At 51.4% G+C, this 15,328-nt stretch overlaps 1 protein-coding gene across 6 annotated transcripts in view; it reads right to left on the bottom strand.

The window, feature by feature from the left end:
* ZZEF1 (zinc finger ZZ-type and EF-hand domain containing 1) overlaps positions 1 to 15,328 on the bottom strand; it is a 99,995-nt gene that overhangs the window by 23,235 nt on the left and 61,432 nt on the right. For all 6 annotated transcript variants that reach the window (XM_057311389.1, XM_057311387.1, XM_057311390.1 and 3 more), the window contains exons 34-42: positions 13,652 to 13,790; positions 12,139 to 12,304; positions 11,165 to 11,427; positions 10,134 to 10,294; positions 7,662 to 7,815; positions 6,277 to 6,416; positions 5,677 to 5,954; positions 4,675 to 4,849; positions 3,986 to 4,118 (exon numbers count right to left, since the gene is read on the bottom strand). In XM_057311389.1, the coding sequence (XP_057167372.1) occupies positions 3,986 to 4,118; positions 4,675 to 4,849; positions 5,677 to 5,954; positions 6,277 to 6,416; positions 7,662 to 7,815; positions 10,134 to 10,294; positions 11,165 to 11,427; positions 12,139 to 12,304; positions 13,652 to 13,790 (1,609 nt within the window). The remainder of the gene's footprint in view (positions 1 to 3,985; positions 4,119 to 4,674; positions 4,850 to 5,676; positions 5,955 to 6,276; positions 6,417 to 7,661; positions 7,816 to 10,133; positions 10,295 to 11,164; positions 11,428 to 12,138; positions 12,305 to 13,651; positions 13,791 to 15,328) is intronic.

Here is a 15,328-nt window from a genome sequence, read left to right as displayed (position 1 = left end):
AAGAAGGGAGAGGCCCAGAGTCAGAGGGCATGGGAGGCCTCTCTAGACAGCCACAGGACCTTCCTCACAAGTCTTTGGCTGACCGTGAGTCACACAAATGGATGGTGGGAAACCACCTAGTTCTAGGAAAGAACTACTAAACACAACGAACAGTTCTTGAGCGCACAAAGACCTGGGGATATTTTGTCTTTCCCCGCCCAGCATCCTAGTGGGGGTGGGGAACAACTATTAGAAGACATAATAGTTGAAATTTTTCTGAATTTGATAGAAACTGTAAATCCACAGATCCAAGAGCTCAATAAACCCCCAAGAAGAATAAACACAGAAACTCATGTCAAGGCGCATCCTTATCAAAATGCTAAAAACCAGTGACTAAGAAAAAAACCTTAAATGCAGCCAGAGAAAAGAAAGACACATTTGAAGAGGAACAGAGAACGACAGCAAACTTTGCAGCTGAAACTATGTAAGCCAGAAGAAAATGGATTGAGAACTTCAAAGTATTCAAAGAAAAAACTCTTGGCCTAGAATTTTGTATGCGGCAAAATCATCTTTCAAAGATAAAGTCAAAATAAGTATTTGTTTGGTTTGGTAGGACACACCAAAACAAAAACTCGGTAGCAGCAGACGTGCGATACAAGAAATGTTAAGGGAAGTTTTTCAGGCCAAAGAAAAATGACACCAGATAGAACCTTGAACTTACACAAAGGAATGAAGAGTACCAGAAATCGTAAATATGTAAATAAATTGTTTTCTCATTTTAAAAACTTTCTTAAAATATCTGACTTTTTGTTTTTTATTTTTTTAAACAAGAATTTTTTTAAAGATTTTTTTCTTTGAGAGAGAGCGAGCATGTGTGCACATGAACAAGTGGGGGAGGGGAGCAGAGGAAGAGGGAGAGAGAGTCTTAAGCAGACTCCGTGCTGAGCATAGAGCCCAACACAGGGCTCGATCCCATGACCCCGAGATCATGACCTAAGCCAAAACTAAGAAGAGCTGGATGCTTAACCAAGTGCGCCACCCAGGTGCCCCTGGTGCCCCTGGTTGCTGACTTTTTAAAGCAAAAATAAATAATGTATTATTCTGAGGTTTATAACACATAGGAGTAAAATGTGTAATGATAATACCACAAGGATGAGGGGATAGAAATATAAAATCTATGTTTCCTCACTATATGTTAAGTGGTAGACTATTATTTGAAGGCAGACAATGAAGAGCTAAAGGTGAATATTATAAACCCTAAAGCAACCACGAAAAAATCATCTGAAGGTAAACTACAGTAAGCCCTTGAGCAACCACTGAAAAAATTAAGAGATACAGTTGAAAACCATTAGTGGAAATAAATGGAGTCATTAAACAAAAAAAAAAGAACCTTCAATTCAAAAGCAGGGGAAGTAGAAGAAAAGGAACAACAGACAAGTGAGGCAAATAAAAAACAATCAAGAAGATAGTAGATTTAAACTCAATCACCTTGATAACTGCATTAAATGTAAACAGTCTAAACATCTCAATGAAAAGGCAGAGATTGTCAGACTGGATTAAAGAAAATTCCACTATGTGCTATCTGCAAGAAATCCACTTTAAATGTGAAGACAGAGACAGGTTAAAGTGAGAGCGTACACACCACGCAAACATTAGTAATAAAACAAAAGCTAGAGAGACTACCTAAATACTCAAGTCAATTTCAGAACAAGGAATATTATCAGAGATAAAAAGGGACATTTTGTATTGAATTGAGAAACAGACAGTTATGGTTAGAGACCTCAACACTCCTCTCTCAGTAATCATTAGAACAGACAGACAGAAAATCAGTAAGAGCACGGAAGACTTAAAAAAACACTATCAACTGACCTGACTTAAATGACACCTACGGCCAACAACCCAGTATATGAATCTCTTCAGGTGCACATGGAACCTTACCCAAAATAGATCCAATTCTGGACCATAAAACAAGTTTCAATAATCCTAACAGGACTAAAATAATCTGAAGTATGTTCTCTGACCCCAAGGGAATTAAACTTGAAATCAATAACAGAAAGATGTCTGGAATAGCCTCCAAGTATTTGTAAATCAAACAATAAACTCTTAAATAATCCACAAAACAAAGAAAAACTCTTAAGATAAATAGAGAATATTCTGACCTGCGTGAAAATGATAAAATAAATGCCATCAAAAATTATGGACGCAGGGGCGTCTGGATGGCACAGTTGGCTGAGCATCCGACTCTCGATGTTGGCTCAGGTCATGATCTCAGGACTGTGAGATCAAGCCCCGTGTCGGGCCCCCACTCAGTGTGCAGCTGCTTGAGACTCTCCCTCTCCCCTTCCCTCTGCCCATCCCCCCACAATCTCTCTCTCTAAAATAAATAAATCTTTATAAAAATTATGGATACAGCTAATGCCATCCCTAGAGGGAAATTCATAGCATTATGCTTCTATCAACAAAGAAGAAAAATCTCCAGTGATTTAGACTTCCACCCTAAGAAATTAGAGAAAGAAAAAAGAGCAAATGAAATCCAAACCAAGAAGAAATAGGAAATCAATAATGACAAAGACAGAAATCAATGAAGCAGAAAACAGAGAAATAATAGAAAAAAAAATCAATGAAAACAAAAGTTGGTCCTTTGAAAGAAATCAAATACATTGATCAGGGGCGCCTGGGTGGCTCAGCTGGTAAAGTGTCTGCCCTCAGTTCAGGTCATGATCCTGGGGTCCTGGGATCAAGTCCCACATTGGGCTCCTTCCTCAGCGGGGAGCGTGCTTCTCCCTCTGCCTCTACCACCCCCCCCTCATGCCCTCTCTCTCTCACTCTCACTCTATCTCAAATACATAAATAAAATCTTTTAAAAAATACATAGATAAATCTCTGGTGAGACCTCTAGGAAACAAACAAGAGAAGACACAAAGTACCAAATTCAGGAATTAGAGAAAGCAGCTGCTACCCCATGCCAAATGAAGAGAAACTGGAGATCTCAATTTATTCCCTCAATAAGCGGAGACATATACAGTGCTCATGAGTCACGTTACAACATCAGTTCTCCCCAAACAGATATACAGATTCAACGATTCGTTTATAGAAACCGACAAGTGGATTCTAAAATTTATACAGAAAGGCAAAGGAACGAGACCAGCCAGAACAATGCTGACAAAAGAATAACAAAGTTGGAGAACGTGATTTGGAGACATAACATAAATCTGTAACGGTCAAGAGAATGTGGTATTCAAGTAAGGACGAATATATAGATTAATGGAAAATATAACAGAACCCATAAATAGACACACACATGTGGGTCAACTAATCTCCAGTGAAGGTACCAGGATAATTCAATGCAGAACTAGTCTGTTCAACAAATGGTCCTGAAAGAACTGGATGTTAACATGCAAAAAAGAAAAAAGACAAAAAAGGAAAAAGAACAAGAACCTTGACCGTCACCTCACAGCACACAAAAAGGTAGCACAGACTGTGTCTGACAGTGAAGCTGAATGAGGAAGCCTAGTATTTCAGAAGCAGAACCAGGCACATATGGTCACATACTCCAGGCTGTTCCGGGGTTGGCAAATTAAGTCAAAGGTCACTTATGATATACTTTCACTGTTCTACTGATCAAGCAAAACAGAACGTGACATGAATGTCAACACAATTACTCAAAGACATTTTACACTCACGTAGCTGTCTGACCCCACCATATATTTAACTTACCCATTAGAAAACTACTCACCGACCAATGACAACATTATTCACACCCTAAATGCGTCCCCCAGGAACCCCGGAGCCATACATACAAACTGACAGCACAGCAAGGGCCTTCCAATTTACCCTAATTCAACCACATCACTTCAGAGGTGTGGAAAAAGCAGCTCAGGGAGTTAACTTGTTTTTTAAGACATCACACGCAGGGGCAACGACCACAATATCTTCATGGATTTCAGGGTACACAGGGATTTGACAACTTCCCTCCATTCTTAGAAAAACTAATTAGGTTTGGGACCTGTTTTCCTCTTCCGGGTTTTGACGTCGACGATCACAGCCCTGTTCTTCTCCGTGAAGTGCTTCAAGATGATGACACTGTGCGGCTCGTTGGCGTTATCCACGTACACACAGCGGGTCCCCACGCAGAGGACCTAGAGCGTGACAGAGACCGAGAAGGCAACTCAGCAGCACAAAGTCACGGGGACGGACCCTTCACTGGACACAAGCCCCGTCCTCCGTGCCTGTGCCCCGGACTCCAACAGGTGCTAAGGACGGGCACTCCTCTGAGTCCAGGGCCCCACACAGAGGTGGTTTACGCGCTTGCTGGGTGAAGCCATGTTTTCACAGTCCTCTTTGTCCCAACCAATTGTGAGACATGAAGATCAGAAACGAGACCAAGATGAATGCCAACTGAGAACCAACTCTACTCTGAAGTTCTTCGTGATTTAATAACTTAGTTACCTATTATTCACACTACTGGCTAATAAAAGGAAGAGCTAAACTGTTAAAAATGCAGTTGAACAAACCATCCCATAATCTTGAAAATACACCAATAGGGCAAATGCCAATTATGTAACTAAAAGGAAAAACCCTGCCAAAGGTACATGCTGCAGAGAGCCTGTGCTGTGTGCTGCGGCCGGGAGGGGTGGCCTGGCCTCAGAGGTCGCGTACCCGCGGGAGGCCGCGTACCCGCGGGAGGCCGCGTACCTGTGGGAAGCCGACCAGCACGAGCAGGGTGAAGATGTTGGTGTGCCTCAGCTGGAAAGGCAGCTGCTTGACACAGTGGTCTGTGAAGGCGGCGATGACGTCACGCCACAGGGGGGCACTGCTGAGGGACCGCAGGATCTCCGCCATGGAGCACGCCCAGTCCAAGCCCACCCGGCTGCAAGGCGAGAGCTCCGTTAGGTGGCCGGGCACGGCTCCACACTCCACTCCGCAGAGCTCGCTCACTACACTCCAAGGCACACGCAGCAGCAGGCCCAAGAGCCACTCACCCACTAGTTCAAAAACCATCGGAATGAAGCCTTGGCTCCCTCTGCACTCAGTACACAGTCAGGTTTCTAAAATCTCTGTGAAGAGTCACACGCACATGTGCACTTGTGCACAACACGTTCACGCACAGAGAGAACTCAGAAGGAGACCTATTACAGCAGCACCGGGTGCACGAAGATGGCGCAGCCGGACTCTTGAGGTCGCCTCAGGTCCTGATCCTGGGGTCGCAGGATCGAGCCCCACATCGGCTGCACGCTCGGCGCGGGGTCTGCTTGTCCCTCTCCCACCCTCCACTTAACACACTCTCGCTCTCTCTCTCAGATAAATAAAATCTTTAAAAGAAAAGAATAGGTGGTGCAGCCGGGGTGATTTTTTCCCCCATTTTTGTTTTCCAAATTTGGTATTCTGATTATGTCATTTTATACAAAAATAGACCTATTTTCTTCAACCCCAAAGCCTACGCTTATTGCTGCCAGGAAAAAACCCACCAGAATATGTCGGATTGGAAAGTTCAATCAGCAGACAGCGCCCCGACTGCACAGCTGTGTTGATGTGGGTTTTAAGTACACTTTCAGTGTCAGTCGACACCTTCTCCAGTAAAACATATTCTCACAAGAGGTGTGTAGACAACAGCACCCAAAACCAGCCAATGGCCAGATCGCGGACTGACCCCGGACTTCAAGACAGGAACAGCGGGGGAGCAGAGTGCGGGGCTACCTGTCCAGACACACAGCTCCCAGGCTGAAGAGCAGGTGGGCGGTCTTCCAGCCATCGGGCACGACGGAACCGTCCCCTGACGCGAACAAGGTGTGCTTGGCAGAGAGGACCTGGACCACGGCAGCGTCCACCTCTGCTGGTGAAAGGCGGGTGATTAACTGGCCAAGGAGACCCAGCGTGAGGTGGTAGGTCTCGTTCAGGTGGCCTGCGTTTGAGATGACGACCTGAAACATGAGTGGGAGGACGTGCTCCAGGTGTATCACGGGCACCGTGGGGTCCTGCCGAGAGAGGGAGAAACGCCTGTTCAACACGGAACGCACGGAACCGCACTGACCCAACGCTGTGTCTGTTCACGTCTTAGTGACAATTGGCCAGCGCTAGAGGACCCGTGCAGGGTCCTTCACCAACAGCTACGCACCGTCAGGTGCAAACAGACATTCCCGGGCATCACCCCCGACCCGACTTCTAATTTAGGCTTCTCTCAGGGACACACAGACAGCTCTGAACAGGTGGGTTCAGCGTACGGCTTTCCAAAAAACACACTTTTCTACACATACCACCACCCTTCCTCCATAAAAGAAAATGCCACTGGTCTCTTACCAACTTTATGGGAGGTAACATGGCTGCTAGCAATCCCAAAATCCTCTTCTGGGAACACTCAGCAAACACCTGCTCAGGGCTTGGAGTAACTGCTCTTTCCTCGATGGGCTCCTGAGACAACACGACTGTATTTTCAGCATCTGAGATATAAAACATCACACTTTCAGGTTTTGCCAGGTTCTGCGCACATACAAATGGGCAAGTAAACTGCCTCACGGTCCCTGTGCTGCCAGGGCACACAGCTGGGATGTTGCTGAACCCATCCTGCCCAAGGTCTACCCCGACGGCCCGAGGTTAACGCAGAGCACCCCTCTGCGCTCGCCCTTCCCGACCCTGCTCTTCGGCGCTCAGGCCGATCGCTGGTATGTATTATTTGTGTTCCCCTCTAGGTGTCTGGTCGTCATGAGCACCTAGAACGAGAGCACAGCAGGTGCCCGGTGAGCCCTGGAGGAAGGGACGACTGCATGCAGACCAGCACACTGATGCTGAGCCAGACCAGAGGGGACGGGACTGACCAGGGGTGCCACGCTGTTGTCTGGAAGGCAGAATTACATGCACCGCACAGGTGACCATCAGCCCCATCTGAGAGCTGGCCGTACACATGGGGCAGGACGCCAGGTGCTCAGCCCTGCCTCCATCACGGAGCAGGCAGGTGGGACAGACGCTGCCTGCCTGGGCTGCCCCAACGAGGAGATGCTTCAGCCCACAGCATTTCCATCTCCGGGCCCATCAGTCTTCTTGAAACGCAGCTCTGCTTGCCGCTGCTAACCCCGGGAGGGCAGCTCGGGGCCTCCACAGCAGAGCGACACAGGACCCCCTAGGGCTCGATCCCTGTGCGCCTGCCGACGGGACTCTGGGGTTTCCCACTCTGCTCTTTCTGCCCGGAGAGCCCTTCCACACAGTGGATCCTAGCACAGCTAAGGGCCCTTGCAGCCCAACCTCTACAAGGCTTTCTGCGGACACTGTCAGTTCCAGTTACACACCCGTTGCCACCAGCACCCACCCACCCCTCTCTTGTGCACAGAGTCGCGTTCCACCTCGGACTACAGTTACCTGTACCTTGGTCTACACTCTCCCAGACTGCAAGCTCCGAGAGGACAGGAGCTATGTCTGTCTGTCTGACTTGGCCCCTCTTGCACCCCCACCGTCTAGCACAGTACTTGGCACACAGAAGGCACTCAGTAAATCAGGGAATAAGGCTGTAGGGAAGCAGTCAAAGTGAAGGAAAGGTGACTTTCAAAGTGTGATCACTACCATCTGATACAAAACTGAGAAACCATGAGCCCTCAGTTGCTAGCCAATTTCAAATCGTGTACGACATATAGCTCAGGGATGGGTCTGTGCGTTTTCAGATGAGGGACCAAGGTAGTGAGCACAGTCTCTACCTGGATGCCCTGTAGGTGCACTACCGTCTGCAGGTGAGTCTGAACTTTGGGTCTGGCATGCAGGACCCTTCACGGATGACACACTGTCTTCATCGGCCTTACTTCTCGGCTCGCTATCTAAAGGTCCGACTTCCTTAGGACCATCTCTCTTGTCCTGAAAACAAAATGTAAAGGAATTAAGGTTTCTTCTAAGAAAAGTTGGCTCATCAATGCTGTGATAAAATTTTTAAAATCATTAGCCAGTCTTTACAGACTAAAATACTTTGGAATCCCACAAGAAAATGTCCTCATTTCTGATGACAACTCTATGCTCTAATTAAGACAATAATCACTGCATCCCATCCCCCAAACATGTCCCAAATGCCCCTGTGTCAGAGCCCGCAGTCCCATAAGCCATGGCCCCACTGCACACCTCTAACACGTTCTACCTAGCCTTTAGAAGCCACGTACAGGAAGTTCTTCTCTTGGGAAGAAGAAAAAAACAAAGGTGCGGAATTCTTTCCAGAACACTGAGCTGGCTTACATTTTTGAGAATTTTATTTTGGCAAGAAGCCTCGTTCAGGGGGCTCTCGTTCGAATAGGGAGGCTTTCCTGGGCTCAAGACTTGGGCAGTGAGCTGCCCAGATTGGCAGGAAGACTGCCCTTGGCCTGCACTTCCTGAGGCCTTTTTCCTTAGGCCAGGAAAAGCCTTTATTATTTTTTTATTTTTTTAAAAGATTTATTTATTTATTTATTTATTTATTTATTTATTTATTTATTTATTTGACAGACAGAGACAGCCAGTGAGAGAGGGAGGGAACACAAGCAGGGGGAGTGGGAGTGAAAGAAGCAGGCTCCTAGCAGAGGAGCCTGATGTGGGGCTCGATCCCGGAACACCAGGAACACACCCTGAGCTGAAGGCAGACGCTTAATGACTGCGCCACCCAGGCACCCCCAGGGAAAGCCTTTAAGATGAGCCTGAAACCTCTTTCTGCAACAAAAATTAAGGAAGCACTCAAAGAAAAGGCGTATCAGAAGGACACAGAAGCCAGGTGGAAGGGGCTTCCACTGGCCAGACACGGGACAATTTCAGCATCACGATACGTACTTAGTAGTAGATGTGAAAAATTTTATTTTTAAGTAAGCTCTATGCCAACATGGAGTTCGAACTCCCAACCCCGAGATCGAGAGTCACATGCTCTACAGACTGAGCCAGCCAGGGGCCCCGAAAAGCAATCAGTTTTAATCAGTGGACTAGAACAATTCATCCAGGTCACTCTGAGATGAACTGATGGTAAGTGGACACCCCGGGAGCAGAGTGCTCACGGGCGGCAGAGATGCCAGGAGCTCAGAGGCAGACACAACTGTCCCCAGGCTCGGGGGTGAATGCCGTCCCGATGACGATGTCCTCTCTGCCCACCTGTGGGTGCTTAAAGTGCCGCCCAGACAGGGGTTTTGTGGTCAGAAATGGCAGCACCCCAGAGACCAGTGTGGAGCTGATGTGGCCTGTCTGGCTGAGTGAAGCTGACACAATTCTCAAGTTTCCGCCAACCATCTTTACTTTTGTCCTCCCCTAAAGGACAATGGGATCTCACTGAGCCACAACCACCAAATGGGGGATCTTGGAACTAGTAACCGTGACAGAGACAGAGAACTGAAACATCAGCTGCTCCTCAGGCCAAGTCGGGGGCGCTCACGGCACCCCCTCAAGCTTCGGAGGCAGCATCGCAGACGCTATGCCGTGCTCTTCCACAAAACCAACTTTAAGATTGCGATTGCAGGCTACACCCGGATCCAGAAGGGCTCTCCTCCTACTGATACAGGAATGTGCAAACTACCGTGTCCATCTGGCAAACAGAAAGCACGAGTATTACCTGTCTGTTGGCTCCCTGTGATAGCTCCGGGGCGCCCGGGTGGCGCAGTCAGTTAAGTGTCTGGCTCTAGGTTTCGGCTCAGATCATGACCTCAGGGTGGGCAGATCAAGTCCCACGTCAGGCTCCACGCCTGGCCTCGAGTCTGCTTGAGATTCTGTCTCCCTCTCCCTCTGCCCCCCACCCCCACGCACGCACGCTCTCTCTCTTAAACAAAAGCTTCGCGTCTACAGTGGTCACCATGGGCCAGGAACTCATCTCCTTGGGTACACGATCTTCCTTCCTTGTAATACCAGAATCAGGTAACAGGAACAGTTAACACTGACGAGAAACATTCCACAGACACTGTTCTAACAAGCATGTTACACGCATCAGCTCACTGTGCATCGCGTGTATACCCTTAGAACAAGCTACGGAACGGATATTAGTATTCTTGCCTATTTCACAGATGAGAAAGTGACGTGAGCAGATGGCGGTAATGTGCCCAAGACCTGAGAGAGCAGGGCTGGAACGTAGGATCCATGTCAAGAGTCTGTGGCCTTAACCTCCCTGCTCTGCCCCCACCTGCAAACGGCTCCCCATTTCGACCTGAGATTCTGCGTAGTAATGCACGGTGACATACACTGCAGCACACAGACGGGCCTGCATGGGACGGGTCCTCAGCACCCTGGACAGCTCTCTCCTCCAGCGGCGGGCGGGCGGGCACAGAGGCAGATGGGGCCCGACTCTCTGGACCAGAGTCACCATCCGGCAGTATACCAAGGAGAGCTAGAGCTTTCAGACCTACACGGGGAGCAAATAAGAGAATGGTTAAAAATTTCAGAACGCGGTCATCTCCTGCAAATGCCAGAAATCACTACACGGAAGGAGATGGCCGGGTTCTCCACAAACCAAACAAAGCGCACTCAGTATGAACCTCCCTGGCTATCACGTCTCCTTGGATTCTGATGTCAGGCACCAGAAGACTGAGCAGGGAGGCATGCCTGTGTTAGGAGCAGGACAAAGACACACGAGGACGGTCTGCTTAGAAAATCATCAATGCGACAATGTCACAGCAGCCCCGCACAACTCCATGTCCACGTGCGCACTGGCAAGCTCGGAGCACTGCCCACGTGCCGCCCAACACAGGCCCGACGTCCCCACCGTGTCCCAGAGCAGGCAGTCCCGCGTTCTGAGAGGGATTCAAACGCCTCCGAAGCGTACTGCCCGTTACTCTCCCTCAGTGCCTCTAGGTAAAGTCCAGGTCTTCGAGGTACTTCGTCAGTCAAACGACTTTGTGATCACGAACAGCTCTCATCTAGAACGCGGTTACGTGCACTGGATCTGCACTCCAGGTGAAAAACAATATTCCTTTGGCAAAGCTAAGGCCGGGAGGCTCAAACACTGAGTACTTCATCCACAGACGTTAGAGTTGTAATTATTACTTTTTTTTTTTTACATGTTCATGTGAATACTTTAGAGAAACTGAATGCATTTTAATGCCACAGTGACCCTCAAACGCACGTGGGAACCTGGACTTAGCTCCGGAGCAGGGTGAGCACCTGTCGTGGACGGGCTCAGACACCTCTCGCCACGCGCAGTCTCGCTCCCGGGAGGCTCTTCCTGCACCAGCAGCTCAGGGGCGGCTCGGTTCCGCGCGTGAGCAACAATCACCTTTTCCCTGGTGAGCCTGCATCAGACAGTCCCCGACGAGCTGCATGCACTGGCTCCGCAGGGCGCTGGCACTGCTGCGGTCCCGGGGATCCAGCTTCTCCCCGTCCACGTCCTCAGCGCTGGCCAGGTGGGCGCTGTAGAGGGCCAGGGCGGCGAAGAGCAGCCAGGCATAGTTGTGGATGTAGGGCTGGATGAGCCGCTGCCGGTCGCTGATCCGGATGGTCACCATCGGATGGGCCGTGACGCTGTGCGTGGGCAAGTGGCTGCAAAGGCAAGACGTGCGTATGGCCCACGAGCCTTGGTGAGGGCCTGGGGCGGGGGTGTGGTCACCACGCCTATGGCCCACGAGCCTTGGTGAGGGCCTCGGGGCGGGGGTGTGGTCACCACACGTATAGCCCACGAGCCTTGGTGAGGGCCTCGGGGGCGGGGTTGTGGTCACCATGCATATGGCCCACGAGCCTTGGTGAGGGCCTGGGGCAGGGGTGTGGTCACCACGCCCAGACTGTGGTAACTGAAACTTTAAAGGCAGGTATGAGCCCTCTCGCCAGAGGAATGAGCCAACGCAAACACTGTACCTACCATTTCAGGATTTCACAGCCCCCACCCCTGCCCGGGCAAAACACTGTTCTAACCGGGGGAGGGGGCGGGGGGGAGACTTCCTTCCTGTGAAATTTTCCGAGTGTGGTAATATCATTCTGGTAACGTGAGAAAATGCTCATAATTTTTAGAGGAGGATATGAAGTGTAGCTGAGGGAAATGATCTGAGGTCTGTGATTTGCTTTAAAACACTTGAACAAAGAAAAAGAAAGAAGCAGCTAAGCACACAGGGCACGATCTTCCAAGCGTCGCCTCTCTGGGTGACGGCAGCACTGGCGTCTTCGCCTGCGCGTGTGTGAAACCTGTTACGGCCCCAAGGCCCTTCTCGCCACGCGCACAGAGAGCAGAGGCAGGCGCGAGGGAGCCGTCGAGCATACCCGTAGGAGTACTTCTTTGCCGCGTAGCACCCGTAGCAGAGGTCAAAGTCGTCACAGACGTTGCAGTTCATCCTGCGGCCGACGATCAAGCCCTGGCAGTGGTCGCAGGTGAACTCCATGCTGACCATCTCGTGGTCGTCTCCGTGGCCCTCGGGCTTCACCCCACCTGGGGAAAGAACACCAGCGTGAGGGGGACCCGGCACAGGGCTCTCAGAAGTGCTGGCTTCCAAACGCCAGTGGATCCGGAAGCGCAGCTCTGCCGGTGCCTGCTCAGGACGTCAGGGGCCACGGGCATCTTCTGGAGACCGGGGCGTTCTGCCCAGTGGCTCCGAGCACACCAACAGCACTCTCGGCACAGAACTCGGCAGCCACGGTACCACAGACCGACCCCCTTTCCCAGCACCACACAGTGTCTGATGGGATGTATTACCAACTCCCATCACCACCACCATCCGGCAGAAACAAGTCCGCGTGCCCACTGCGCTGTGTCCCGTGCGTCCGGTCCTCTGCTCTGTATTCCCGTTAACAAGCACTGAGGAGAGAACAGGCTTCTGCTCTCACGTCTTCATTCCAGAATCACAGAGGAAAACAGACTCCACAACTTCAAACCCAGTGAGTGAGAAACAGTGTTAGTGTCCCGTGTGGTCCCCCCCAAGACCCTGCTGACCACTCGTTGCACCTGGCCCACTTCTGCTCCTGCTACCAAGAGCCTGGTCACTGCTGTGACCTACTCCCAAAGGAAAGTCCCATAAGGCCAGAGCCGCTTTCCTCCAGCAGAACTCCGACGACGTCAGCCCCACTGTCAACAGATTCACTCAAACGCCTCAGCCGACAGCCCCGGGGTCCGGGTCTGGGCCCCACCTATCTGAGCACGTTGACCCAGACACACCACAGACGTTCACGCCTCTGCCCTGGACTGGCTCTGTGTCAGACGCTGATGAGCTGCCTTCACATCGTCCGGCTCGGACTTTGATCTTCAGAGACCAGTTCCCATCCCGCCTCCCACCTCGTCGCAAGCCTTCCCTGCAACAGCGATTGTCACTACTTCCCAACACTTCTAGAATACTCTGTACCCCTCATCCGTAAGTCAGCACACACACCCTTGTCCTGGGGGTGCTGCCGGGACAGGGGCTGTGTCTTTCAGGACCGGGCCGTGCGCAGACCTCAGCTGCTCACGACTGTCCCTCTGCCGGACCTCAGCACCCAGCATCAAGTGCAGCCGAGAACCTCCGAGGCCTGCTTCTGTGTGCGTGTCTCTGAGTCCCTGCAAACTCTGCACGGTTCCCACAGAGCAACAATCTTGTGGAAACTCAGCTGGACGTATATTCTGCGGTCCTTGTGTGTTTATCAAGTGTCCATACCCCGCAGGACAGAAGGCAGAAGCACATCAGGTAACAGGTCTGGAGCCTGTCGTCCTGCGTGCCCATGGGTCAGAGAAAACCACTGGGCAGTCCCTAAATAAACGACAAGCCACAGAAGACAGAAGAGAGACCCCGCTGGGGGCAGCACGCACCTAGGAAGCAGGTCTTGCAGAGGTCCATGTCGCTGCACTGCAGACATCGGTAGCGGTGCCAGGGCGCGATCTCGTCACACCCGTCACAAGAGATGTCCACATTCAGCAAGTCACAGTAGCGAGCAATGAACATATGCATCTGTAGGGAGAAATGCACACTGTGACTCATCAGTCAGGACACCCTTCCACACCTCATCCGCGCGGCACCAGGTGCCAGGTGACAAGATGGGGGAGCCTGGCGTCTACTCAGGAGTCCCCTCGAGTGACCGCGCAGCGTGACAGCAGCTCTGACGGACAAAGCCAGGGGGCCGAGAAAACCCTGCCAGCGCGTTAGCGGCTGTCGGGAAGGTCATGGAGGTGACTCCTCAGTTGAGACCTGAGTGGCAGACAGGTGTCAGCTGGGTGGGGGTAAAGGCGGTGGGCGAGCAAACAAAATCCATGGTGAGGTCTACGGGAAGCCACGAGACGGCAGGACAGCGGTTTCTGAGACCAGTGGTAATTCAGTGCCCGGGTGTAGAATGAGGTGACGTAAGAGCAGGAGAAGGGTGGAGCACTGAGACCATTCTGAGCGTTCTAAAAAGTTCCCCCGGCTACTGATGGAGGATGGACTGAAGGAGGCCAGGCCACAGTCAGGGAGACCGGCCATGAGAGAGGCTGTCAAGGCAGCCCCACGATGGGGTAAGGGCTGCACGGCGCTGTGGGCGAGACAGCTGTGAAAGGTGGGCAGGCCTGAGAGGCGCTAAGGAAGCAGAGGGGTGGCACCTTGGGGACAGAGTGGACTCGGGGTCGCAGAAAGGAGAGGTCAACAACATCCAGATTGCTAGCTTGCACACTCGGTCGGACAGGGCAGTGTTCAGAGACGCAAGGACACTAAGAAACGCTGTTTTTGCTGGCACTTAAACGGAAAACCTTCTGGGGGGACAGCAAGGGCGCCGCACCCTGAACACGCTGTTTCACTGGAAAGCAGCTACAGGCCTTGGTACCGTTTCTCTTTACAGCCGGAGAGACGGGAAATGAATCACTAAGTCGCCGTACCGCAGGAGATCAAAGCAGATAGGCCACCTCACCCCCGGGTAGACGCTAACATACGAGAGAGAGAGATCGCAGAGGCCGCCTCCGTGTGCTCCAGCCAAGCACCAGAGGTGCTGAGTGGGCAGTCACTGGCACACAGTAGGCACGCGACACTAACAAAACGAATGAATCCGAGGCAAGGGATGCCTGGCACAGTTTGGTGGTGACGGAGCAACACGTCATACGCAGACGGACTCAGAGGGCTATCTGAGCCTGGTGCCCCAGTGTGTCTGAACCACGTGACTCGGGCTGTGTGTGCACGGGGCCGCTCCCACGCTCAGCGGGCAGCCTGTGATGGACACGTGGCTCCATGTTATTCACCTATAGGAAGAGAGCACGCTGCCCAGGGACACCAGAGCCCAGAGCCTTCGGCAATTCTCTCTCTCACTGTAAGTTAATACCCTGGCACCTCACGTCATGCTTCAGCCTCACGAGCCCACGCCCTGTGTACAGTTCTACAGGAGGGAGCCACGTGCTCTGAGCGTGGTCAATCCGGGGGTTGGCCCCCCACCCCCACCCCGAGGCTGCAGGGCAGAGTCGGTGACAGCCGCCTTCCCAGGGTGTGCACTGCCTGCCACTGGGGGCCCTCCGGGAGACAGCCCATGG

Source organism: Ursus arctos, unplaced genomic scaffold (assembly GCF_023065955.2).
Source record: "Ursus arctos isolate Adak ecotype North America unplaced genomic scaffold, UrsArc2.0 scaffold_14, whole genome shotgun sequence".
Lineage (NCBI taxonomy): Eukaryota > Metazoa > Chordata > Mammalia > Carnivora > Ursidae > Ursus > Ursus arctos.
Note: the sequence above shows the minus strand (reverse complement) of the source record. Positions and strands in the feature narration are given on the sequence as shown.